Below are 27,201 nucleotides of genomic sequence, written 5' to 3' on the forward strand. Positions count from 1 at the left end.
AGGGATGCGTGCAAGCAAAAACATGGGGAATTTCTATCAGATATCAGGAAACTGTAGGTGGTCCAGTCCTGGGACAGGGCCTGCAGAGTCTCTCGGAGATGTTCAATGGCCATCTGGATAAGGCCTTGGACAACATGACCAAACTTCAGATTCAGACCTTGTTTGAGCAGAATAACCTCAAGAGGTCAGTAAATTATACTAGCATTCAAATGTCATGCACAAAATGGTTTATAAATCAAAACATTTTTGCCAAAACCTTTCTCCACATACATCATGCCATAAATCGCTCTTGGAATCTTTACAGAAGTGTTTGGAATTGCTTTTCTGCAGGTGAAATTGACCCATAAGGTCAGAAATGACTCTTCCCTCACTCTAAATATTCAAAACTGACTCCAAGGCACAGGCTGTCTATTCAGTTAGAAGAACCTGAATCATTAGATGTCCCATTGAGCTAGTGATTGATATTTTTGAACATATGCTTTGTTCACATACTCACTGGCAGAGCATATACTTTAAACTGTCTGTAAATCCACCCTTAACATGAGGCATGGGGAACAGTTCCTGAAAACATGAACCATTCGAAACAGGAGCAGTTTATTTTCATTTTTCCTCTCCATCCAGCTCAATTTTTCCACAAAACAAGCATACAGAAGGAGTGATATGCAGCACAGTGCTATGTGACAGCCCACAGATGGATGCATTTCTAATGAATCTGAAGAAGTTGAAAATGCACTGATAACAGATATGAAAAAAAATCTGGGGAATTTTCCTTAATTAGATTACACTCTGCACACCCTGTCTGAATGAATGAGGACACAGCAACAGCAATTGCCTGACAGCACTGTTAATATAACCAGTAGGGTTTGTAGTAGCGGACATCTGCTTAAAAGCTGTGATCCAAATTTGCCCCTAGAGGCCAATCAGATGGGCTTTCGACATTGTTCTAAAACATTCAAAGCAAAATTCAGACTTGCTGGGAGCAGGAGCAATTCCATTAATCTCAAAGGTACTAGTTACTGCTCACTAAATTACAACCGTAAGCCCAAATTTTAAACAGTTCCTGTCAGTCTACAAGTGGGGAGGAAGTGCAAGTTGAAATAATCCTATTCATCACCAAATGCTCAAAGATCATCAGTGTGCTGTGAAGCTGTTGGCCAGCCTTGGGCCCTAATAGAGGGACTGAAGTGCAAAGCACGTTTTGCTCCTACTCCCCAGTGTCCAAGTCAAGAACTTTAATGCTTTGCTGCATCTCTTCCCTCATGCTTGTTGTCTCGCATTCAGACATGCATGTAGATCTAGCTCCTCATCTAGAAGAGCAATAAAAATAATGTCATGGTGGTTTGTTGTTGGTTTTTTTTCCTTTGAGAACAGAAGCATTTCCAGATTTATTGCAATAATCCAAGCACAGGTCAGATATGGAAGGGGGTCAGAGGGGGGAACTCTGGACACGATCCTCCCACACGTCACTGCAGACAACAGGCACACACCTCCGCAGAAATAAATAACTGCTAAGCCATTCCCATTCGTGTTTCTAATTAGTGCAACCTATTTAACAAATAGACACATAATATAGGTCAATTATGTAGGTCACGATAAATTTGTGAAGAACTTCAGCCTGTAGGACACCAAAAAGACCACGCTGAGGCAGCATTTTCAAAGTTACGGCTCATTTCCGTGCACAGCTCACAGAGTAGCAGGGAGAAACAACAGGGAGGGCTGACTGCTATCTGGTAGCACAGCTGGAGCCACCACTGAAAATACTGGTGATGTCTTCTGGGAGACACCCTCTGTAATATGACTGCAGAGCAGTGGAGCTCGTTCAGCATTTATTGTGGATGAATGCAGTTCAGAACCACTAATATCATCTATCATACTGTATTGCATCCAGCCTGAAGATTGCAAATTTGGCCCAAATCTCAGTGCTTCGGAGTTGGAGTTTATTGCCAGATGATAGCCTTGTTCAGAAGAAAAAAGCCGGGAACACGAAACCCATACTACTACAGTCACAAAAATCATTTGGGCATCATTAGAGAAACAGAGAGCTAGAAAGGCAAGGCAGCCAGGGAAGGAATAACACGTTACTATGCCAAAGGCATGCTTTAATCCCAATCTTCTAAGAATAGGAGGCTTATGTGATTGTTTTCCCACCTGCTGCCCCTCCAAAACTTTTGAATCTGTTAATAGTTTCCGCCACACGCAACAGAAACATAAATCTGAGAGAGATTTAACTTTTACGAGTTCATTGAAAACTGGTGGCTACCCAGAGGAGACAGAGAAGTACCTTATTTATGCTTTCTCTGTGGGAAATGGACAGTCTACATTTGTCTGGCGTCTGATGGCATAGCTGGGATGGGTACAGCTTTGGAGAAGCCGCTTCTATGCCACGTCTCGCCTTGCTGGAAATGTCAGGGAGGAATGATGGGAAACCTAGTGGATGGCATCAGGGTTAGCAGCATGTGCCACTTGGGCACATCTTTTTCATGACCTTACTCTAACTGGGAGCCAACAGGAGCTTTTGCTTGACCAGAAGAGACTCTCATCAAGTCCATGGTTACTTTCCGTGTAAGAATTCTTCCCCCTTACACACATGGGAACCTCCAGCACTCGTTCCTACACAGACCCCTCTTCCAGGCAACCCCAGCCCCGGACCTCTCCTCGCAGCCCCGCGCCTCACGGGCACGCTGCAGGGCCGGCCGCTGAGCTGCTCCCCCGCGCCTGCGCAGTGCCAGCGGTGTCGCCATGGCGGAGCCGGCGGCGGCGTGAGTGCGGGCGGCGGGGCCGGGCGGGCGCGGGCGGCGGGGCCGGGGCGGGTCGGGCGGGCGGAGGCCCACGAGGCTGCACGGCTTAAGCGGGCGTCGGGCAGCGACGAGCCCCGCGTCCCCTCCTGCTCCCACGGTCAACCCAGGGAGGAGCCGATCGCTGCGCTGGGCGGAAAGGTGCGAGCGGGGCCGTGCTCGGAGCCGTCCTCGCTCCGCTCCCCGTTCCCATCGCGCACACGTCCGTGTCCGGAACGGATCCGGCTCCTCCCGCTTTGCTTTCGGCTGTCTCGGCACCGCAGCTGTGGCCGAGGCCTCTGTCAGACCGGGAAGGCTGAGTGTGTGCAGGCATTGCCGCTCCTGGCCGGGGGCTGCGGGTGCCCTCCGTGGCAGCCTGCTGCTCGCTGTGTTCGTGCCTTCAGTCTCACCTCCTTCCACTTGGAGGACGTTTTGTGTTGTCCGTTTTTGACAGTATACCACAATCACCCTATTACCCCCTAATTTCCCGTCCCCAGCAGATTGCCTCTGTCAAAGCCTCCTTGAAGTCAGCTTCATCGACTGGATTCTGTCCTCTTTTTCATTACGCTGTCAATTGAAGGAAGGATATGTAATTTTCTCCCCATAAATCACTGCTGATTGCTTTTTAATCATCAGGGTGTCTGCGTGGGCACCTGTACATTGGTTGTGTTGTGCTTTCCTGCAGTTTCTTTCCTGCTGTTGGGAACCAGCCAAACTCCCCGCATCTTTCTTCTTGCCTTTTAAACGCTGTTTTTACATTCATAGAGTCACAGAATCATTGGGGTTGGAAAAGAGCACTAAGATCACTGTGTCCAACCAGCAGCCCATCTCCACCACACCCAAGTTGTCCTTGTCCAGTCTCCTGGGCCCTCCTTTGTCATCCAGGAACAAACAAAGATAACTGTAAATGATTCAGATCGCGCAGAGAGGTTGTGGGAGGGATATCCTTGGATATTCAGGATCCAGTGGCATAAAGCCCTCAAGAACCTGTTGTGTCCCCATGGCTGCCTGTGCTTTGAACAGGAGCTTGGACAAGAGACCTCAGGGTTCCTTCCCACCTCAGTTATGGTGTTAAGCCATATTCTATAAAGAATCATAGAATTGTTTGGGTTGGAAGGGACCTTTAAGCTCATCTAGTTCCAGCCCCCCTGCTATAGGCAGGGAATCCAGTTGCTCTGGATTCTCCTTTCTCAGTTCTTTCGTAGGCCTCAGTAGACTGAGTGAGAAATATATATATACATATATATTTATGCTATTTCATGTCTTAAAATTTGCTGTAGATCTCAGTGACATGGTGAAGGAGAATGGAAACGCATCTTCCGAACCAGTGGGAAAGCAGTGTGCGGTGTTACAGGAATCCACCTGCCATGAAGGTGTTCCGTGCCTGGGGCAGGCAATGTGAGAGAGAGGGACTTGCTGCTAGGACCAGTTTTACAAGCAATTCATAGCATAATCCCAGCCTTATGAATGCAGGACACCGCACGACCCTGATGGAGGTGTCATTTTACGTATCTAACTAACACAAATCCTTTTACATGCAAGCAGTAGTCTGTCACCACGTGTAAGGCTTTTTTCCACACTCTGTTGCAGTGGCCAGTTGCCTTTTTTGACAGTCCAACTATCAGGAAATGATACTAGGGATAAAACACCTCCCCTATGAACATATTTATCACTAATAGTTAACATGCTCAATTCTAGTTTACTCCCATAAGTCTCTCATCACATAATCATCATGCTTTTAGCTCTTTCCTTTTAGAATACTTTCTCCTGGCTTAGAAAGTAAAACACATCTTTCTATTCTGTTGGATGTAGGAGCGATGGGGAGGCCAGATGTGAAACTGTGTGAAACAGAAGAAATAAAGCATTTGGCAACAAAAGGAAACAAAACATCCCCTAAATGGAAGCCATGAAGATATCAAAGCGGTTCTTTGCCTTTGGGATTTTGGCATGCATAGCGTTTTATGTTGCATATATGAAGTGGCACTTGGATTCCAAACCACTTGTGGGAGCAACAGAAGGTGTTGCTGAAAGCACTGGAGACAAACTGAACCGTCAGGCGCTGACAGCAGATCTCTCTGTCTTTTATGGCATCATGTTTGATGCAGGAAGCACAGGAACTCGCATCCATATTTTTAAATTTACACAGCAGCCAAAAGGTATGGCTTGTGCATGGTGCAGTATACAAATCCTTCCAGAAGTTGTGCTGCAGCTTATTGATGGCTCTTTTCTAGGGAGTCCTTACACAAACGTGCTTCAGCTCTCTCTGGAGCCACCAGGAGGGACCTGTGCTGCCTTGCTTGCGGGTTCATATAATTGTCTATCCTGAAGGTTTCCAAAATGCTTAGGTTTGGCTCTGCTGTCGTTGAAAATGGTGGTAAAACTTCCACTGACTTCTGGTAGAGTCAAATTTAGCCAGGCAGAGCATGCTGAAACGTGTGACCCTTGTTACTTGTGTAGTTTGGAAGGCCACACATAAAAAGGTGTAAAGGGTTAAAGAGCACTTGCACCCATCTAGTGATGTGTCTGATGTGTGCAAAAAGATTGGTGCACACCAGCACAATCACATTTAACAAATGGTTTTGTACGCAGTTAATTCCACAGCAGGGGCTGTGTATAACAGGTTTGGTGGCCTTTGATAATTCATTAGGCAGCAGCTTCAGTTGACTCTCATTAACGCCTAATGATATAATTTGTACAATGGTTTTCTTTTTGTGTATCCAAAATGATGTGTACCCGTACTTACTTTGGAATACTGCTTTTGAACAGAGACTCCCAGGTTAACCCATGAGACGTTTAAAGCGCTGAAGCCAGGGCTGTCTGCATATGCTGATGATGTCGAAAAGGTATTTTGTTTCTGTTAGAGTTCATGTGCCCCAACGCCTCCTGTTCTTGATATGCCCTGCAAATAACCTCTGCACAACTCAGTTCCACCTCCAAATGATGCAAACCCACAGTAAAAACTGGTCAGCTGTCAGAGGATCGAGGAACCAAACGCATCTAGTTCTGCTTGCTAATGTCAATTAAGAAGAGCGGATGCTTTTCTTATCTCTGCCTTAAGATTTTCTGTGTGCTTAAGAAGATGAGAAAAGAGCCAGGTCGCATTGGAGCTGAGCCATCTACAAAAGGGATCAGGAGTGGATTTTCAGGAGAAGAGTCAAAAAAAACCCAACAGGCCAAGTTTGAAGTCACTGTCTCCCTCACCTTCAGGCTTGCAGAGATATGGAGACTTGTTGAGCCAGATACACACCCAGCTCATGGTGTTTTACTGGCTCCAAAGGGCTTTTTTGCCCAAGGATTTGTCACAAAGACCTTTTGTAGCCAAACCGCTTTGGTACTGTTTGGCAATGGCACTGTTAGAGAGTGATTCCTTTTGTTTGTTTTTGACCTGCTGCTGGGTAAACCCAGTTATACACCCCAGTTCTTAACACTATGAATCACCTGCCTTCTGCCCCCTTGCAATCAATACTTCTCCCTGTTCCACTTTTAGATAACTCTGATCACCCTTTTGCCCTTCCAAGAAAGGCAAATCTTAAAAGAGTTTCTAAGATGCTTTTTTTGGGTTCTTTCTCTGCTCACAGAGTGGACAAGGAATAAGAGAGCTCCTGGAGGTGGCAAAGAAGGAAGTTCCTATGGAACTGTGGAAGTTTACTCCTCTGGTCCTGAAAGCAACTGCTGGCCTGCGGTTGCTGCCAGGAGAAAAGGCTCAGAAGTTGCTGGATAAGGTACTGTTTCTTGTCTTTCAGTTTGCTTTCCAGAAATGTTATGACATAATTTGTTCCTATCTGTGTATAGTACATACTCCTTTATACTTCTTATGTACACAAAGTTATTATTGTCATTTTACCCTGAAACATTGCACAACCACCTGATCTCAGGTGGGTTCACACTGGGAAACTGCATGAGTACAGATACAGAGGAATAATGACAGCTCCAAGTAAGCCTGGAAACAACATAACTAGCCTAAAGAGATACTTCTAACTGTCATCAGAGACTTGTTGGTGCATGGGTTTGTTGGTGGTTTTGACCAGAATCCTTCTGTTCTGGGAAAAACTCTCTGGTATTTGATTTATTGTGTTATTAGCCTGCTGCTGCAAGGTTCCTCTGCTCTATATTGATTAGAAATAATGTGAGTTGCATTTACAGGCATGTAAAATATTTGACATTTAAAAAAAATACATACACACACACACACACACATATATATATAATGTCCTAGATGTTACAGCTGCTGGAGAAGTTACTGACTGTACCCTAAATGTACTCTTTTTCTAAGCAGTGATTGGAAGGAAGAAGTGAGTTGTGGTTGAAAGCAATGTCTAAATTGTTCTTTGCTGCCTACTAGCCTGTCTGTTTTTCCATACTGAATTTCAGCTGGAACTACTACAGCTGTTGCTTTAGGAGACCCTGGAAACCTAGGGCTTTACTGCCTCATATAGGGTGCAGTGCAGACCTCTAACAGCCAGCATACTCATGTTACAAAATGCTATCCCCTGGGCATTTCTGAAACCCAGAGTGTCCATCTCATTTCTCTCCTTTAGATATTTGGTACCCCATGTGTTGCCCACTGCAGCAAAGTAAAGTGCTATCAGCATGCCCTACCCATGTTAACAGCATTTCTGAGCAGTCTTCATGCTTGAACACCCACCTATCTATTTTGTCTCTTCACCAAACTGCCTGATAAATCTCTGACTTTCTATACCTGAGCACAGCCTGATTTTTATTGGGTTCTTGTACTTAAAGGATCTGTCCCAAGAAAAGGAACAGTTGTGTAAAACCAGAGTTTAAAAAAAATACCCTTCCTTTCAAATTGAAAGAAAAAGATTTCTCTGAGTGTAGCTTTTATTTGAACTACAGGTGAAGGAGATTTTTCAGGCTTCCCCCTTCTTCGTGAGGGACAACTGTGTGTCAATAATGAATGGAACTGATGAAGGTAGGTTTACTTCTGAGGAACTTTTCTGCAGTTCTTGAGATTCCTACTGCACTGTGGCAGGACCTCACTGATTGCAGTAGGAACCTGTAAGTAGCAGGTTTGATACAGTTTTTATACTGCTTCAGTCTGTGCCTGCCAGAGACATTTAGTGTTGTGTTTTCCAAAGTGAAGTCCTGAGTGCTGTCTTGATTTTCAATGGTTTGAATGGCAGGCAGTTCCCATGGGATCACCTGGAAGCCATCGGGCAGTCAGCACTTCAGGAAGGTTTTCTGTATATCTGCTCACTGAGCTGGTCTTCAACAACTGCTTTTGCACACCCTGCTTGGGATAATGCTCATCTGAGCTTGCTGGAAGTATTTGATTAGAACTGATCTAATAAAAGTGATCGTGAATTGTACCTGAAAAAAAAGTAATATAGAGAAAATAACAAAGCACACTGATGTTTATCAAAAAAGAGCTGACCACAGAACCTAGCATCAGTCTTCACTTGAAGTGATTCATAGAATAATTTCTAAATTCTGTGTAACTTAATGTTGAAGTGTTTTTAATCTGCTTAGGAATGAAATTTGGAAGCAGCTACTAATTTGGACTGTTTATGAGTTTCTTTTTTACTGCTTAATGGAAGAAAGACACTGTAATTGTCTTCATTTTACGTTTATCATTCTGACAGTTGGTTGAGCCAAGGGTTGAACAAGAACTTGTTCTCCAGTGTGCTTTAGTTTTAACCAAATGGATACATATTTTAATTCATTAATGTAAAGGCTATTAATTCCCCTAATTTATAGAGAAAAAGATTTACAAAACTATAAAAGGACAGAAACAGTGTGATTTGCAAACGTGCTTTGAGGAAAACAGGAAAAATTAAAACATTGAGAAGATGAAAATTCTTAACATTCAAAAGGAAAATCAAATGCCTCACATCAAAACAAAAGCCTGCTAGTGGGTATTTTCCTAGAAAATGAACAGTGTAGGTGTGGGTAATTTCCTTATTACATAGCTATAGACTGCAGCTGCTGTAACAGAGCCTTTGGGACTTCACACTGAAGGTTTTGACCAGTGAGGTAACAGGTTCTCCAGACATTTCATATACAGGGCTTCTTTTCCTAGCACCACAAAAGCTCTGGTCTAGAAGGTCATTCTGTTTGTTCTAGGCATCTAATTTTGGCTTTTGACAGACATTGACAGTTGTGGAAGCAATGGCTTTAGGATGAGCTGGGACAGGGTAGCTCAGCAGAGCCAATTCTGTTTGCTTCTCTTGGAGGTCCTTCTTGCTTAGCTCTCAGCTAGATATCTTTTGGAGACTTTGTATTAAGTCATTTATTTGTGAAAGAGGGACAAAGGAGCTTGTGACTGGTGGTCTCTGGTGTCTCTTTTTGTGGTTAGCTCCAGTTTGCTATTGTTTTGTTTAGATGGTGCAATGAAAGTGTGAGAAAACTTTAAAATACCTCCAGCTAAACAGATATTAAAGCAGGAACACCTTGTGGTGTGGCTCATCTTAACTGTTACTGTTGTTGGATACAGTGGAGTTACATGATCTAACAGTGCATCTTCTGAATCTCTTCCTTGTTAGGTATTTCAGCCTGGATCACAATAAACTTTTTAACAGGTACGTGTACATAAGCATGTCTATGAAAATATGCCTGATGCTGGGAAATGTGGACTGTCTTCTGCCCCTGTATAGCATTTGTTCACTTATTGGCATGGGAGAAAGAAGGGTCTAGGATTAAGTCATCAGTTGTTTTTGGTCTGGCCCATTTGTTACTAGGATTGAGGAATTTAATCCATTTTCCTTGATGTTCATGTAGCCTTTCTTTGAGTTCCCTGTAAGGTATCAGCATTTTATTCCTTTTTGAAGTCTCCCACTAGCCCTGTGTATCTTTTTAGTAATTTTCTAGATCTGTTTGACAGTTGCACAGTGTGAAAGGAGTGCTGCTGTACTTTCTTACAAATTTATAACATAGAAATACAGTGTTTACACTTAGGAAAAGGTAGCTGTATAAAAAGCTAAGCTGAAGTCCCCTCTGGAAGTAAGCAAACCAGTCTGTCTCCCAAGCACTCTGCTCAGCACGGTGTGCAGAGCCTTATGACAAGTGCTGTAATGCTTTTTATGCTCACAGAAAGTATCGGAAAGGTTAATGATCTTCAAACATTATCTCTCATGAGGTATACTCCAGGACTTGGCACGCACTGAGGTTGACAGGAAGGTGTATTTGAAGGATCGATTTGAGACAAGCTGAATTTAAATGAGAAGTATGGGCTGGCAGCAGGAAGGATTCCAAGGGAGCTCAGTCTGTTAGACCAGCTCTTTTCAGTCTGTCATCCCGTTGGCCTTATGAAGCTGCAGAATATTGCTGTTGGACCAGGGAGAGGTGGCCAGGAAGACTGTCTTCTTTTGTGTTTCAAAGTGGTTACGAGAGTAAAGTTTGCAAAAGGGTCCTTGCATCCACTGGGAAATATGATTCCAGCCACAGCTTCAGTAATTAGGGCATGAACAGCCATCGAAGAAATAACACAAACTCTACCACGTGAAAGATATTCAGGTCACCCTGATAAAGCACAGGTAACTGACCAGCAGTCAGTGTTATAATCTAGTGCTGATTGGAGGCTGACCGAAGAAGTTAGATTGTCATCTTGCTTTACATCTGTACTTCTGGTTTTATTCCTTGCTACATTCTCACTGTGTCCACTGTGTTTTTCTCTGTTCTGTCACATGTTTTAGGTAGCTTAGATGATCCGCAGAAGAGAAGTGTAGGAATGCTGGATTTGGGTGGTGGATCAACGCAGATCACTTTCCTCCCACGCACTGAGGTAATGTGAGCACAGTAGGGAAATGTTGGTGCACAAATCAGTAACTGCGCAGGTTTAGAAACAGGCCAAAGGTGTGATGTGAAGCCTTGCTTCTGACAGAAGAACCCTTATCAGTTGGTCACATGCACCTTGTTACAGTCAGTAATGTAAAACCAGTTTCATTGGTTGTCTTACTCCAACTCTTTGGGTTGGTGCAGGTGGTGAATCTGCCAGGGCTGCCTCGTTTCAAGGAAAAGTCAGCGTCCTGAGTGTGCTAATCCTTGACTCCCAGTTTGCACTGTGTATAGAGAAGACCTCGAAGGGAATGCTTTCTATGAATCCTAGTCCATCATTTGGCTTATATTGTGTTTTAAGAACATAAGATGCCTTCTCAATCCTTGTTTCTAGCTTTCCTGAGTTAACTGTTTGGCAAATGAATGCAATGAATACTTTCTAAGGAGCAACTCTCATCATGCAGTTAGAAGTACACGCTGATGTTTGTCATTTCAGCTTCTCGTGGTGGCATTATTATAAGTGTTCTGTGAGCAGGAAGTCCTGTGGGTAATGAAGTAGCAAGGTTCTGGCCTGAGCAAAGTTCACAGTAAAGCTGCAATACTTGCAAAGTCGTTCTTTGACTCTGAACCATGGTAGGACTGTTCTACATTTGGAAGGTTGAATGGTTTGGAAGATTGTGTTGCTGATGTTTGCTGCTGCTGGCAGTAACCTTGCCCTGACATCTTTTTCTATCTGCAGGCAACTCTCCAGACATCACCAGCTGGCCATACAACTTCATTTCAGATGTTTAACAGCACCTACAAGCTGTATTCCTACAGGTCAGTTGTGATAGAGACCATACTGTAAAAATAGGTTACTTTCTGTGGATCCAGTGAGACCCAGGCATTTTGCTGAAGTGCAAGTGAGTCCTGAGAACTGGAGAAACCTGAGCTGAGTCACTGTCCACACAAACTGTTGGGGCAGGGAGGGAGTTGTGCAGATCCACTGGCAGGCGGGCAGTCTGATATTCTGAGGAAGTGAGGGGCTCTTGCTCTGCCTCTTGCTTCCAGATTGCCTGTGTGCCTGGTGTTTCAGGCAGAGGAAAGCAGCTCCTTCCCACCTGTGTTTGCTGTAGGATCTATCAGGGCTTGGAAGAAGTCAGTGCTATGTGCTAGGGGTTATGCTGACTTTGAGGAGGGTAGGAGAAAGGTCAGAAGAATGCCCGAAGCATTCCCAGTCTTTCAAGAGACAGATTATAGTTGACAACTATTCACTGTGCTTTTACATGGAGAGATTATCCTTCTGGGTAAGGATAATATGACAGTGGGCTGTCACACCATTCCCCTTATGGACATTAGTTACTGACTTGAGCTGTTTTGCTGGGGCCACATAGAGGAGAGAGGTATGTATTGGCCAAGCTGTCAATGAAATATCAAGAGGAAAGATGTGTGTTCACAGAGGCTTTTCTTCCCTTTGCAGTTACCTGGGACTTGGGCTGATGTCAGCAAGGCTCGCCATTTTAGGAGGAGTTGAAGGAAAACCCTGTAAGTTATGAGCACTCCTTGAGTCTTGGCTCTGGGCAGAGATTGTGCTGCTGTGTTGTAGAGAAAGAGGTTATATGTCCCCTTCCCACTATGGTGAAGGTGCCTGAGTGGTATGCAAATTCCTGTCACCATGGCTGAGTGTATTTGAGAGGAATGCTTCTGCATTTCTTGATCCCAGAAGACGTGGTTTTTTGGCAACCTTGGGGGATGTGAGGCCCTCGAGCCATGACTGGAGCTTAGAGATGCATTACTGAGCATGTGGTACAGAAGGAAGCAGGGCTGGGGATGAGGTGCTAAAATTAACTCCTTGTGTTTTTCTCTAACATGCCTTTATTTTACTTCTGCAGTAGGAGAAGGTGAAGAACTGATCAGCCCTTGCTTACCACCTGGCTTCAAATCTGAGTGGCAACATGCTGAGATAGTGTACAAAATAAAAGGACAGAAGGCAGGTATAGTGCTTTATCACTCTCTCTTCCTGTCTAGGGTAGCTAGTAGCAAAGTAAATTATATACCTTCAGCTTCTTGGAAATATCTTTTTGTGTACCTTTCTGTCCAACTTTCTTGATGTGCTGTTAAGGAAATTCTAGAGATTTTGCCTCTCATGCTTTGGTGTGTCTGTCCTGTCAGTAAAGCTGTTAGTAGTAATGCAGTCGGAGCTGAGCACTCCCTTTTAATATCCATCTGCCTCAAATTGTGTTGTTCATCCCTGACATATTTGGCCCCAACCTGAGGGTGGTCAGAGTTAACAATGAAGGTGTGTTGTTTCAGTTCTCTGTTAAGAACCTGAAAGAATTCAAGAAGTGCTATTATACAAAAGGGAGCCTGTCTCCTTGTAGTTCATACAGAACTTGTGTTCGTTTAACCTATCTGTAAAATTCCGTGTGTCTTTGCATTCTTTTAGGTGAGCCTCTGTATGAGTCTTGTTCTAACAAAGTGGCAAAGATGCTCTACAAGAAAGTGCATAAAACTGAGGAAGTGAAGGACTTGGATTTTTATGCTTTCTCCTACTACTATGACTGTGCAGCAGAGATTGGTCTCATAGGTACGTCTATTTTCATTTCATTTCATTTAAAATGACAGGTTCTGGAACAAATGGTAGCAACAATACACATCACAATGCCATCCTAAGCTGTCACGGGTATTGCAGTACATTGATTTCAAGTGGATATTGAATGCTATTGTATTTCTTTATAGAAGGGACTGGGGATATGAAATGGGATCTCTGACTAGTATGGACAAACTTACCCCCTCCTCGGACACTTTGTTTCATGAATAATTTTGGATTTAATATGTTAGCTCTGTTAGATCTGGCCAAAGGAGTTAACTGTGTTCAGGCATCACAGACCAGGGCAGCAAAGACATGGGGAAATGTGAGAAAGCCTTTAAACTATGTTTCTTTAGGGAGCTAGTTTTAGGAAACTAAATCCTTCATAAAATGAGGTTTCCAATCTAAGGATCTTAAATAAAGCTTCTTATACCTTTAAAGCATCTGTGAGTTTTGTCATTGATTTCAGGCCTACTTCCAAACAACTTTTATGACCTTCTTTTACAGCTTGAACCGACTGTTGCATTTACACAAAGAACATAAAACATACTATACATTTTTTTTCTTTTAGATAAAGAAAAAGGAGGAAGCTTAACTGTCAATGATTTTGAAATTGCAGCTAAGTATGGTAAGTAGAAAACACAAATGGGACTAGTAAATTGCGTGCAAATTCATACCTGCATGACAGATGTTAAAATGCTAAGAAGCCTCTCTTTTTTCTTTTTGCTTTAAGTAAATATTGAGCACCTCTCTTCAGAGCATCTGTGCTTATTTCTGCTTGTTTCAGAAAATCTCAACTTTTTATTTTGGAGATTTAGTTTTCTCGTAATACATTCAAAAACTCTCTTGAGCATCACTAGTAAACTTGCCAGTTAGCAGTGCATGCAAATAACCTCTGTATAATCTCATGTATTTTTTCTTCTTTCTCCTGATTTGTTCATATATTTGATTGCTAATTGGAAACGAGGGAAGCTGATTCATAGCCTCTTTTGCTTCATTGGCTGTGGAGAGAACTGCCTCCTCAGATTTACAAATGTAATCATTCCTTTTTTAATGCTATAGACACAGGCTTTGATCAAACTGGGTCGGGACTTTTTGGTAAACTTTATGAGTGACTGAGCAATTGCTGCAGTTCTAACTTCTGCACTACTTTTTGTGTGATCCCTCCTGAGAAAGGAACTGCTTTTTATTTTAAGTTTCTTTGTTACGTTTTTTTCATCATCTGTTGAATGCATATGCTTGAGGAACTTTCTAATGGGAAGAAAACCAACTGCTCAGCATTCAAGCTTTATTGGGATAGAGCTGAGAGTTTTCACAATCCTTGTTTTTCAGGCTGCTGACAACTTATTTTTTTAGCACAAAGCAGATGTAGGCACACTTGAAGTTGCTGATATTTTAAAGGCCCATTTTTCCGCTTGCCCTGGGAAGTACAGGAAACTCAGCTGTCTTTGGGTAAGAGAGGCAGTGCCTTACTCTTCCTTCTTGTGTGCCAAAGCCCCAGGCATCTGCTAACACAAGCATGTAATTCAAATGCTGTTTTTACAGTTTTCATAGGTGTGGAACACAAGTTACAAGGAGAGTTCTAAGGAATTGTTTGAAGCTTTCCAGACCTGAGCTGATGCTAGGCCTGAGCTCAGCATGAACATTCTGACACTTCTTTCTTTCTCTTTAGTGTGCAAGACTATGGAAATCAGCCCTGGAAGCAGCCCTTTTCTCTGCATGGACCTCACATATATCACCTTCCTCCTGCAAGAAATGGGCTTCCCAAAGACCCAAGTCTTTAAGGTAGTGCACAAAAACAGATTTCTGAGGGCAGAAGATGGCCAAAGCATTAGTCATCTTGCCAGTAGTTTGGTCCCCAATTTCCCTTCTTGCTACAACACACGCTTTATGATTAGGGTGGAGTACCACTATAATGGTGATAACCAGTTGTGATAACCTTCAGCACTGTATTCACCTTGCATTATTCTTCCCACAGAAAATTGTATTGAAACTTTTCTTAATTTTTTTCCAGCTTGCCCGGAAAATCAACGATGTTGAGACGAGCTGGGCATTGGGAGCCACCTTTCATTACATTGACTCACTCAATAGACTGCAATACTAAAGCTCTTTGAAGGCAACTTCTGGGTACAAGAGAATCTGTTGAAGGGGTCTGCTTTTAGCTTCTTGAGTCCCTTGGGAGGTTGTCAAGAAGCTCAGCTCCTTCCCTGTAGAGTCCCATCCATCCATCTTTATTTTTACAATGCACAGTGCAGTATCTGAGGAATAAGCCTTGATTGTACAGCATCTGTTGTCAACTTCCTGTAAAACTTGATCATCATTGAAGGAAAAGCAGCACTCTGCAGGACATCTATGATCTCTATGAGAAAAACACATCCTTTTGAATCGTGCCTGTACTATTCAGTTGTACTGTGCTGAAATCAGTGTAGTAAATGGTCAGAACAGAGGGAATTCTTTACGCTCTCCTGATTTTGAGTTGTTTTTCCTGTTTGTCAGCAGTTTCCAGTGATAATTTTTATTTGCTACTTGGATGTTTGAAAAAGAACTGAAGTGTGCATGCGAAGACTATGCATTTGCACAGATGTGCTGCTGACAGGCAGCAGCTTTGAAATGCAATGTGGAAGTCTCAGCTCTACTTTTCACTTGCTGAAGCAGCAAAGCTCGGGGGCACTGTAGAAGCTGGATACAGACAGGCATGAATCAGAGCCTATATCTGCTATAGGATTAAAGTATGGGTGTCCATGGCTTTGTGGGCCACACCGAGTAAACAGGAATTGTCTTGAGCCACATATAAAATAAGTAATATACTTAATATATGTAAGTATCAAAAGTTTTTTTTTTTTTTTTAATTAAAACATTGAAAAGGGGCAATAAAACCGTAGAACCATTGGATGTTTGACCTTGGTTTTGTGACACTAACACACCAGTCAGGTTTGATGGCAGCGGTTGCAATTTGTAGTGAGTTCTCAGGTGTTGGCCAGAGATTTTTGATGAAATTTTACTCCTCCTGTGCTTCATCCTTGAAACAGTTGTTCACAGATGTGTGTACTGCCAGAAAGTGATGGCATGGATAAGGCATGACAGTGAAGGAGGGGTATTTTTCTCTGGCAGGAGTGGGCTTACAGGAGAGACGTGATGAAAATTTGAGTATCTGCCTGTAACTTTATACGTTACATTTGAAAATTCACAGGCAGTGTATTTACGTCAACTGAAAATGGAGTTGTGAATATACCAAAAAAAAGATCATTTTTTCAGCAACCTTGAAACCTATTCGCAAATTCCTTTATTAACATAGAAGGCACGGCCATGGGTTGGATGTGCCTGACCTAGAGGGTGGCCTGGAGACCAAGAGGGAAAACAAGAAGCTGGCCAAGATGTCTAGAGACCTTGAGATCCAAAGGCAGGCTTGGAAGACAGAGTTATCAGCCAAGAGAGATGCCTAGAGGCGAAGATATCTATGGGCCTACAGCTGTCTGTGGGGATAGAAGGCCTTGATACCTAGAGGGAGACCTAGAGGTCAAGGGGATGCTTAGAGGGCTTGAGGCCCAAAATGGAAGACTGAAATGAAGAGGCCTGGAGGGAGGCAGAAGTCGGAGTTCAGACGTGAGTGTAACTGGTTTTCAGGATGTTCAAAAGGAAGGGATTTTTGAATATGTAAACTATTTCCACAACAATTAAATCTAAGGGATTCCTAATCTTAATCTAATCCTAATCTTTCTAGGGACTGGTAAGCTATGCAGTAACTTCCCCTTTCAGCAAAATGAGCTGTATTCATCTGTAGACTGAGCGTGGTCTGGTTTCTGGCCACATGGGGACAGACAGTATTTGTCAAATAAGGCACTCAGTCCTATGTAAAAAATCAAAGACACTCAGTGCCATACTATTATCAGTCTATAGAAAGTTTAAGGATAAAAATTAATCCTACTCAGTAAAAATCAGATACAAAAATGCATCCACCAAAGTAGCACAGAGATCAGAGAAAATACATACATAAATTCCAGATGCAGCATAGGGAAAAAAAAAGTCACTACTGTAGTGTTCATATTTTAAAAATATAAGTTAGGAGATGGAAGCCATGTATAAAGTAGCATCTAGTGCCTGCAAGGGGCTTCAGCCCTATAAAAACAAAAACAAAAACAAAAAAACCCACAACAACAAAAAAACTTGGAGGAGAAAACTTGGAAGGGAAGGCATGACAAAACAGGAATAAATAATGTGTTGTGGGGCCTCTCAATCACACTCATAGATTTGGACCACACAGACTTAATGGCAATCAGCTAAAACATTCAGAGTGTAAAGATTTTCTTTTTAACATCACATCCTGCAGGCAAACTGTTTGCAGAACTGTGTAATGAGGAACTGTTAGCCTCTGCTTCAGGACTGAAGGACTGATGTCCCTGTCACGCTGCTGGTTGGCACCTCTACTGGTAGCAAGCTTCATCCAGACTGAAATGCAGGCAGGTTAGTGCTGGGAATCGTTTGGCCAACAAACTAGGGAGGTTTTGACCTGTAAATGGTTATCCTGCCATCACAGGCAAACTTCATTATATGCTTCTTGTTCCCATGTGAATTACAACTCACATGGGTCTGTTACTGCTGCCAGGTCACTGGCTTAGCATCCCACTGCTCCTAAAAGATGCATGAACACTTGCTGACATGCCTTTCCCAGTCTTCTTCCATTTTATTAAAAAATACAGTTTCATTTAAGTTCTCCCAAATCAAAGGCATGTCAAAGGAGAACTACAAAAGCCTGCAAGCCCTTCCAGCTGATGGTAAATTTCTGGGCATCTCCTGCCATCTTGTGGGTTTAGAAGAACTTTCACTCTGTGACATAAAAGTTTTGCTTGTAGACTCACTGACTACTGAAGAAATGAAACACTAACTACGCGCCCTCCTCTGCAGAAAATCTGGGGCACATGTGTAAACCTTAACGGGACTGCTCTAAACCTTTTCTTGTATGCCTGCAGTTGGACTGGCCTAGTTCAAATTTGTTATCTATTCATTACCAGAGGAAGGTATTGAAGTGCATTGCGGTTTCTCCTGCTAATGGTCATGGTATGGAATGCGCTACTAAAGAGAAGTTTGCAACAGCATTGCCTCTATGTTCAGCAGATTTACCAGAGGTCAAGTAAGGGAGCACGAAGTTGGAAGCCACGGACTCAGTGTGCAACCCCAGCTAACCCCATTTAACCCCATCTAACCCCACCTATGGCTGTGTGGGAGGGAGGCCTCAGATAAGGCTCTGTTGACAGCGAAGGAAGCCGGTAATTTCTCAGTGACAATCTCATACCTATCCTTTCTTAAAATGCCAAACTCTACACGGATTTTCTCTGTGTAAATAAAGCAAAAGCAACTGCTGGAGCATAAACTCTGCTGTCCCACAGAGCTGGCTGGTTGTGCAATAGTTAAAGCACAGCAAAGCTGGCTGTAGCAGTGGGAGACTGGAAAGAGTCACTGTGACTTAATGTCATTCCTGAGTGAGTAGCAACAAGAAGACATACTTATTTTCACACCCATGCATACCATCAGCCTTGTTGTTTTTTGAGAGGCAGGTGATTTTCTGTGACTTTTTAGGTAAAGTTGGCTGAAGGCAGTTTAAGAGTTCATTTCTTTCAGGCTACTTCACTTGAGATCTTATGCAGATTTTGTATCATTGATTCTACAACATGGAAAATCTCCTTTCAGCTATTCAGATTGAGATTTGCTCAGTTTAAAAACACAGTGGAAGAGAGAGATTTCCTGAGGACACTGGCATGTATACAACAGTAAGAGATCGTTATGTCTTTAGTGTTAGGACTCTTTTCAGGTGGCAAAAGTGGGGAAGCCATGTGGTCTTGCCTGCCATTCCAGAATTTAGAAGGGAATATTTTGGTGAGCATAGATTTATCCACTTAGTCCCCTATCTATTACTTTCCTTCCTTGCTGTTTCCAGACCTAATGCCCTTCCTCTGTTACCTAATATCTCTCTATGTGTCCTTAAGTAGCAAGCTTTCAAAAAGCATGTCCACATACTCCCTTTGGGTACACTGTTAAGGTGGAGCACCAGCTATCTGACCCTCCTGAATATGGACTCTCTGCAAGAAAACCTCCATGCACTGTAGCGCCCAGGGCAGCTGTTCCCTCCAGACACAGCAGCCCCACAGATAGTCCCTGGGTCTTTCCCTTGGCCATGGAAGCCTCAGGTCAAAGGAGTAGCTGACACCCATCCCCACTAGCTCTCAGCCTGGCAACCACCCCTGTGCCAAGCCCTGCACCCCTCCCTGCTACTGCTCTGCTGATTGAAACACAGGTTTTTTTGCTGCTGTCATGTCAGATTCTTCCTGATCCTTCAGGAACCCACAGGGGAATGCAGCACCTTTCAGTCCTTCAGGGCTCCTACTTGGCAGGTGGTTGGACTGGGCCAGCTCTTCCCAGTAAGCTGCTCTGGTTTCAGTTTTTGTTGTGAGGGCAGTGCCCCAGTCTCACCCCTGGGTGTGTGCTGGGGTCAGCATTGCACATTCATATATATTTATGTCTATAAATACTTGATGGGAGGGTGCAGGCAGAGCCAGGCTCTTTTCAGTGGTGTCCAGTGCAAGAACAAGAAGATATGAGCACAAACTGGAAAACAGAGGTGACCCCCTGGACATCAGGCAGCACTTCTGTACTGTGCACTGATGGAGCACTACCAATCTTTATTGCACTCACCCCAAATCTCTGTCCTGTAGTTCAGAACAGGTATTTACTCCATCCCTGTTGAGCTCACTCCATTCCCAACTGAATGCCAACCAGCTACAAAAGCAACCAGAGTATTGAGCTGCCCGAGTTGTACACAGAAGAGCAACAAAGCTGGTGAAGGGACTGGAAGACAAGGCATTTGAAGAGCAGCTGAGCAAACCGCCGTTGTTGAGTCTGGAGGAGACCCCATCACTCTTAAGTTCCTGAAACGACACTGCAATGTGGAGGACACCAGCCTCTTTTCACAGGTGACAACAGATAGGATGTGAGGTAATGGCCTCAAGTTGTGCCAGGAAAGGTGTAGATTGGATATCAGGAAGAATTTCTACATGGAGAATTGGAAAAGGCTGCCAAGGGAGGTGGTGGTGTCCCTGGAGGTATTAAGAGATGCATGGATGAGTCCCTTTGGGATGTGGTTTGATGATGGGACTCAGTAGGTCAAGGTGACAGTTGGGTTTGATCGTGAAGGCTCCTTCCTCCTAGACCATTTTATGATTCAAAAGATCTGCATCCAACTCACAGACACCACAATCACACCTCCCGCAGCCTCACCACCATGCTCAGGGCTGCTCATGACACCTGTCCTGCCCCAGGGCTAGGCAGCAGCTGCTGCTGCTATCATAAGGAACAAAGCACGGACAACTGAATGTGTCCCCCACTGCCCCTGCAAGGAGCCTGGTTGGTGCTGCTTGGGCCAGACCCGACAGCACGTTCTCAGAGGCAACCAGTCCTACCTTCTGCTCTAGGCCTCACACCAAAGCCCTGTGGCTGGGAGCAGCTGCCACAGTATGAGCACCATTCACAGGCTGACATGGGCATTTCTTGTACGGGTCGCTGGTTTGTGGCAGCAGATAGCCACAACAGCCACATTGTTCCTTTCCATTTAATAATGTTTTATGTCTTTGGTCTCCAGTGCTGTGATTTTGCTGGGCATCTGAGCTGAGTGTGGTAACAAGAAATAAACGCTCCATATAAAGAGAAGAGGAAATGACTGACTCCCATGAACTCCAGGCTAAAGAAGTAGAACAAAGGATACCGAATGGTTTGGTAAATCTAATTATTTTAGTTCATTTTCATTACTGTGGCCTATCCAGACTCCTGAGATGACAGAGATGGTGGCCCTACAACCGCCCCTGACCATCCCAGGATGCACGGCCTCTCCATGGGACATCTCCCAGCCCTGGGCTGGTAAGCCTTGGCTTGCTCTGCCACCTGCCATTGTGCTTTCTGTGGCCAGCTCATGTGGGTGGGGGACAAACTGAAATGCTGTGCAAACAGAGGGGATGAGAGATGCTGCCCAGTAGGATGTACACACATCATCCTTGTTGGCCTTGGATGTAAACCAGTGCCACCCACCACCGCCCAAGGACATGCCCTGTGTGGTGTGTCCCTCCTTGTGACTGAAACGCCCCAGGGCTGCCCACAACTCTTGAAAACCTCCCGTGGGCCCCCACCTGTCACAGAGCTATACCTGGTCACAGGCTCTGGCCACATCTGTGGCACTCACAGCTGCCTTTGCCTGCTGGTGGAAAGGCGGGAGGGAAGAGCAGGAAGGAGGGGAGGGAAAGAGGAAGAGAGAGAGAGGGAGGGAAGGAGGCTGTATTTGGCAGCTGCCTCCAGAGAGACCAACCGTCACTGCGGGAGATCTTTGCAATGTCCTCATCAACTTCCAGCACCTCTTTACCCAGCGGCCTGGCCGTCTTCACAACTATTCCAGATCTTCTCTTCATCCCCGAAATGGTGAGTGTCAGCTTTTCCCTGGGGAGGGTAGATGCTGCTCACATGCCCCCCAACACACTTGGTGCTGCAGGTGTCCAAGGGATGACTCTCAGCAGACAGCATGTGGTCCAGGAGCCCAGGCAGGTCCTTGAGCTGTAAGCAACTGGAGGCAGCCCCCAGCTCTCTGAAGAAAGTCACAAGCCTGAACCAGGGGCTCTAAAATTCCCTTTCAGTCTGTGTGCGTTGGAGGGTTGTTACACCTCTAAAAACCTTCTGAATTTTGTTGTCTAACAGATTTGCAGGGGTTGCTGGTGGATTTAAGGTAGATAGTCAAATTGAGGTAACTGGTGGGTGATTTTTAGCAACAGTTGCACGCAAAGGATAAAATGTTTTCTTAAAGCAGGGGGGCAGCTGCATCAGCAAAAAGGTTCAGCAGCTGAAGCAACAGCGTTCCTGGGCTGGAGGTGAAGCTTTGGGCTGAGTGAAGGGTGGGTGAGCACCTTGCTCCTTCTTGTATTCTCACTGAGTGGGAGAAGAACAGTATCTTAAAGGATTTGGCACAGGTAATTATATGCCATTGCTGTGAGCATCGACTGAAGGTTTCAAGGAGAAAATTTTTCCTGTGTCCTCTGCTGATAAAAATTGCTCTTCTCACATCAGTTCAAGACACTCTTTCCTATGCCTGAGCACTTTCATCCAGCACTGAGTGGTTTTGCCGCATTTTTTAAGACAGAACTAATATGATTTTAAGCCCAAAGTTCAAATTTTCCATCTGAGACCAAAGCCTTCTGTATCCCCTAACCCAGTTCACATCCCTGGGATTTAGAGCATTGATTTTGTTCTAGGGTTAGCAGGCAAGCAGAAAGGAATTTGGTTAAAGCAGGCATTACCGATATGCAGAGACTTTCCCTCAGCCCATCCAGATATGCTCTGAAGACTTGGCCGCTGCACCCAAGCACTGAGATCAAGGTCTGGGTTTCCTGCAGCTGCATGGAGGACACAAAGTCCTGTGGAGGTTCTGGCTGGGCTGACAGTGGTGAGGCCGTTCTGGTGCTGAGCTTGATGCCCACCCAGGCATGCTTATGGCACTGGCTGTACCATGAGCTGTTTGCTTATAATTCCTGACTGCAGGGGATTTGGCACGGCAGCTTGCTTAATGAGCCGTTAAGAAATACCCCATCCCATGGCTTGGGGAAGGTCTGGGAAATGTGCGTCCTAAAGGCTTGGCACCACCCAGGGAAGGAGGAATGCAGCAGAACTGGGTTTCTCCATCAGTGGGGCAGAGGGCTCTGGGTTGTGCAGGTGCATTTTTTCCACTGTGGACAAAGGAGGCAGATCATAGCATTCAGGAGAAGGAAGAAGAGTACTCAATCCTGGAATCTGAGGTTGCCTGCAGTGCAACTTCAGGGTGTGTGGAGTAAGCATTTCAAATGTTTCTACAGGTGCTGCAGAATGTCCTGCCCCCAGCTCAGTGACTGCCAAAACGGGGTGATGAACTCCCATTTGTTCTCTGTGAGGCTGGATATAATTCTTGCCTTATTTTATTCTATTTTATTTGAATAGTTTTCTGCATATCTGGACAAAATTTTGCAGTAGGGTCTACGTGGAAAAGCAGAAGCGAGCTGAAAACATATTTGCTTGTATTTTAAAGTTAAGTCTTCACCAGACTGTACTCTCCTACGTGCTGTAAATTTCTGCTGAAAGTCTCTTGACCCATCCCTGATTTTTACAAGTCAGCTGAACAGCAGCACCATAAAAGCAAAAAGTCAGCAATCAAATCATGTCAAACATTTACCCGAGTGAGTAATCACATCCTAGTGAAAGGAGGGATGGGAAATCACTAGAAATGAGAAGTCACCAGTGAATTTTCCTCTGTAAAGCTGGGGGGACATGATTGACGCAGTGCTTTCTGAGTGCCATAAATCACAAGCTTCTTTTTGACATGAGGAAGTGCCCCCAAGGAAATGGAAAGGCCACGACTGGGGTGAGCTGACACCTGGAGGCTGGCAAAGACTTGAAAAGGGTATGCCAGTGATCAGAACAATCTTAGCTCTGGAGGTTAACCAAGAAAATCAAGAGCAACTGATGTTTAGGCATAAGCATACATGGCAGCACTGCTTATATAGAATCAGCATCATTTAGGTTGGAAAAGACTCATCCAGTGCAACCATCAACCTAACACTACCAATGCTAACACTACCTGAATCACATTCTTAAGTGTCACACACCCTCACTGTAGGGACTCAGCTCAAAGGTGACGATCATCTCATCACAGAGTCACAAGTCTGTGCTGCTCATGTCAGTGGGCTGGGCTTGACTCCACTCTTTTCAGGGATCCACCACCCTGGGTGTGAAACAGATGTGCCCTAAAATAAACCTCCCTTTTTTTCAAAGCCACCCTTTGCTAATAGCCTGGAGGAGGTGGTGGAGCACACAGAGGTGGGGAGGTAGGCACTGAACAGCAGTGAATCCCAGAGGTGATGGTGCCATGAGGCTTTCTGGGGCCCAGATCGGAGGCAGACACTCCCAGCTATGTACCCACATTCAAATGGATCCCAGGATAAGCTCAGAGGCCTTGTCAGACTACAGTGCTAGTGCCAGGGGCACGTATGGCTTTTTGCTTGGCTCTGGAGAGGGCAAAGCATCCCACACTCACTCTTCCTCTCACTTTTGTTTGCAGATCTTCGGAGGCCTTGTCTGGATCCTCACTGCCTCCTCAAAGGTCACAATACCTCAGCTGCAGGGATGGGTGATGTTTGTCTCCGTGTTCTGTTTCGTCTTGACCTCCACACTCCTGTTCCTTTACATGTGTGGGGTGCATGGCAACAGCAGCTCCTGGGTCACCTTGGTGAGTGGATGTAGCAAACCTCAGGACCTGTTCCTTTTATTGTTGGTAACAATTGTCCCCTTTCCTCCCCTACTACACTCTGAATCATAGCCTGGGGCTTTCTCACGTGGGTTTCTTTAACTTTCTCCTCTGCAGCATACTCCTTCCTAGGGAATGATTATGTGTAATCCTTGTTTTCTTAGGATGCTATCTGCCAGGAGACAGCAAGTCTGCTATACCTCAGTGCTGCTGTGTTAGAAGCCATTGCTGCCTCTTCTGGATTTCAGACTCTGACCTCTTACAGGGAAAATATTGCTGCCTCGGTGAGTACCTTGGGTGGCCCCCAGGGCAAATCTTGACTCACATAAACCTTTGGAGAAGGGATAAGGAAATCAACCCCTGTTCTACTATGCATGAATGTCCTGAAACGTGCAAAAAGTCAATAGAAATATAACACATTACGACATATTTGCACAGATCAGGAACTCATGCCATATAATAAAAAATAACTAGATGATGGTTTTTTTTTCCATTGTAGGTATTTGCATTCATAGCTACTCTGTTGTATGTGATGCACGTTGTATACTCTCTCCGTCGATGGAAATCATCCTAATGATCTGTCCTTGCACATTTGTGTCTTGTGGTCACTCCACAAACACAGAAGTTGTCCAACGACTGCAGTTTCCAAGCTGGGATTAGGGTTTGTTTTTTAATGTATATACTATAAACAAGCAGCTTTTTATGTGGAACCATGGCAACAAAGCCCAAGAGCCTATCAGAGAAACCTGTCTGCTGGCACAATCTATTTTTCTTCAGTCTCTTCGTTGGGTACAGCTCAATGTTGGTAACTGGGGCCACAGTAAAAAAACAGTTTAAATTAGAACCATACAGTTGGATTCAAAACATCAAAATATCCCTGAACCCTTACGCCTCCACAGTTATAACTGTTGTCAGAGGAAGCCTGAACAACTGGCACTAAACAGCATGAGCATGAAACCTGGTCATTTTGGTTGATGTGAACCTGCATGAGACTCCTTGCTTTCCTCATTTGCTGTGCCCAAAGAACTTCCTATGCCTTTTTTGGAAACGCTGCTTGTGACTTGTGAAGAGAGTAGAGGCAACATTTAACTTGCCTCAACGGCAACAAGATCCCTGCAATGCCCAAAGGGTACTGCTGAATTACGAGGCATAACTACAACCCCAGGAATTACTGCTGCCATGAATTCCCCCGTGAAACACAACTAAGAAAATGTGCTGTAGATACTACAGCAGAATTATATGGACAATTAGAATAACATCTCAGATAAGCAGAAGCAATTAGCTCTTGTCTTCAGTGTATGACTGCTCTCACATATACTGGCACTGTGTCACTAATAAAGATGGATTTCCTGTGATTTTGCAACCAGATCAAGGCCATTGTCACTAACCTCCCCTTGCAGATGATACATACAGTAGCAGGGCAGTGCCCAAGAATGAGGCACAGATCCAGGCATGAATCAAAGAGAGAATCCTAGAATATCATGGGTTGGAAGGGACCTTAAAGACTGCCTAGTTCCACCCCTCTGCCATGGGCAGGGCTGTCCCCACCAGCTCAGGCTGCTGAGGGCCCCATCCAACCTGGCCCTGAGCACCTCCAGAGAGGGGGCACCCACAGCCTCTATGGACAGCAGCACTAGTGCCTCACTGCTTTCTCAGTGAAGAACTCCTTTATGCTTAAAACAAATATCCCCTCTTTTAGTTTAACAATACCTCTTGTACTATTGCTACAGGCACAAGCTAGCATCAGTGATGATGTTCATCCTGAACACATAATTTACTCCAGAGTATTATGTCAAGTGAGTTATTTTAAATGGAGGAATTAGGCCCACAAAAAGGTTTTTTCACATGTCACAGAGATACCTAAAATGCAGCTGTAGCAAATTAGTCCTCTGAGCTTCAGCCTGAAATTCATGAATAACAACAAGGATGCTGAACAGAAGGGAAGCGAAACTGGACACAGAAACACCTCTGTTTCATGTCTTGGGGGAACTTTTGAGGGTTGGAACTTTTTAACTGCAGTATGGAGAAAACATTGGATTCTTTATTTTCTGTCCTTGCTGAAAACCAGCTTGGCCTGTTTTTTCACTTTAGTGACAAAATGAGCTGATTGCAACAGAGCTGGAAAAGAAAATCCCTTTTCAGAGCAGGGAGGCAGCTCAGGAGCTGTTTGAGGGCACCTGCTGAAACTTGTTTCAATATGTCATCATGTGGGGGTGCTGATGCCCACTTTGCACTGCTGAGAATGTAGCACAGAGGTATCTTTCTGTCTGGGGGCACTGACAAAAGCAAGCACTTAGGGTCACGCTCTGCAACCTGGGATACAATGCTCATGTCAACTTTCCATCCAGGTGTGGCCAACACCATAGCTCCAAGTGCTGCTTTATGTCCTCCTTACCTTCACATCCATGTGCAATACGACCATCCCATTTGCAGACAGTGTCAAGTCACTTAGCTCTGTCCCATCCCCAAATCGCCCTGCTTTACTGTTCTTTTCCATGCAGCATGCCAGTTTGCACCAGCCTGCACTGGTTCATTGGTCTCTGCCCCTCCTCTGGGCCTGCCTGAGGGTGCAGGCTTGGGATTGGGATGGAGAAACCCAGGCAAGCCTCTGCCTAGGGAGAGCTGGACAGACAGAAGGACTACCAGGGGGTCAAGAGTATCAATATGAACATCTTATGAAGCAGCACTATGGTTCTGAAACCCTCTGTGTGGCCCCAGGTTTAGTCCCATGTAGCTAACCAATTTGCAGGCAAATGAGTGTTCCTAAACCAGGAACAGCTGGGTGAGAGGGAGGTGCAGCAGAGCTGCAGGTGAGTTGCAGCAAC

General features: G+C 44.6%; 2 protein-coding genes across 2 annotated transcripts; both read left to right on the forward strand.

Annotated features, from left to right (window-relative positions):
* Window positions 1–2,732: 2,732 nt before the first annotated feature.
* On the forward strand, window positions 2,733–15,974 carry ENTPD6 (ectonucleoside triphosphate diphosphohydrolase 6). Its single transcript, XM_065731904.1, has 14 exons — window positions 2,733–2,759; window positions 4,590–4,930; window positions 5,541–5,617; window positions 6,353–6,496; window positions 7,629–7,704; window positions 9,275–9,310; window positions 10,424–10,512; window positions 11,245–11,324; window positions 11,965–12,029; window positions 12,377–12,478; window positions 12,931–13,071; window positions 13,646–13,702; window positions 14,747–14,859; window positions 15,089–15,974. Exons 2-14 carry the CDS (start codon window positions 4,672–4,674, stop codon window positions 15,176–15,178), a joined length of 1,329 nt encoding a protein of 442 aa, XP_065587976.1. The 5' UTR covers window positions 2,733–2,759; window positions 4,590–4,671; the 3' UTR covers window positions 15,179–15,974.
* Window positions 15,975–21,253: 5,279 nt separating this feature from the next.
* MAL (mal, T cell differentiation protein) lies at window positions 21,254–25,727 on the forward strand. The gene is made up of 4 exons (XM_065733519.1): window positions 21,254–21,531; window positions 24,191–24,358; window positions 24,541–24,660; window positions 24,876–25,727. Exons 1-4 carry the CDS (start codon window positions 21,445–21,447, stop codon window positions 24,948–24,950), a joined length of 450 nt encoding a protein of 149 aa, XP_065589591.1. The 5' UTR covers window positions 21,254–21,444; the 3' UTR covers window positions 24,951–25,727.
* The last annotated feature ends 1,474 nt before the right edge of the window (window positions 25,728–27,201 follow it).

This window comes from Cyrtonyx montezumae, unplaced genomic scaffold, assembly GCF_038088225.1.
Source record: "Cyrtonyx montezumae isolate F1298 unplaced genomic scaffold, pur_monq_1.0 scaffold_0, whole genome shotgun sequence".
In the NCBI taxonomy this organism is placed as follows: Eukaryota; Metazoa; Chordata; class Aves; order Galliformes; family Odontophoridae; genus Cyrtonyx; species Cyrtonyx montezumae.

Excerpts from the sequence above, each read along its gene's own strand:
- ENTPD6 (XM_065731904.1), top strand. The coding sequence starts at position 4,672 with ATGGAAGCCATGAAGATATCAAAGCGGTTCTTTGCCTTTGGGATTTTG. Across the intron at positions 5,618-6,352 it reads ATGCTGATGATGTCGAAAAG|AGTGGACAAGGAATAAGAGA; the intron begins GTATTTTGTTTC and ends CTCTGCTCACAG. Across the intron at positions 13,072-13,645 it reads AGCAGAGATTGGTCTCATAG|ATAAAGAAAAAGGAGGAAGC; the intron begins GTACGTCTATTT and ends TTTTTCTTTTAG.
- MAL (XM_065733519.1), top strand. The coding sequence starts at position 21,445 with ATGTCCTCATCAACTTCCAGCACCTCTTTACCCAGCGGCCTGGCCGTC. Across the intron at positions 24,359-24,540 it reads GCAGCTCCTGGGTCACCTTG|GATGCTATCTGCCAGGAGAC; the intron begins GTGAGTGGATGT and ends TTGTTTTCTTAG. Across the intron at positions 24,661-24,875 it reads GGGAAAATATTGCTGCCTCG|GTATTTGCATTCATAGCTAC; the intron begins GTGAGTACCTTG and ends TTTCCATTGTAG.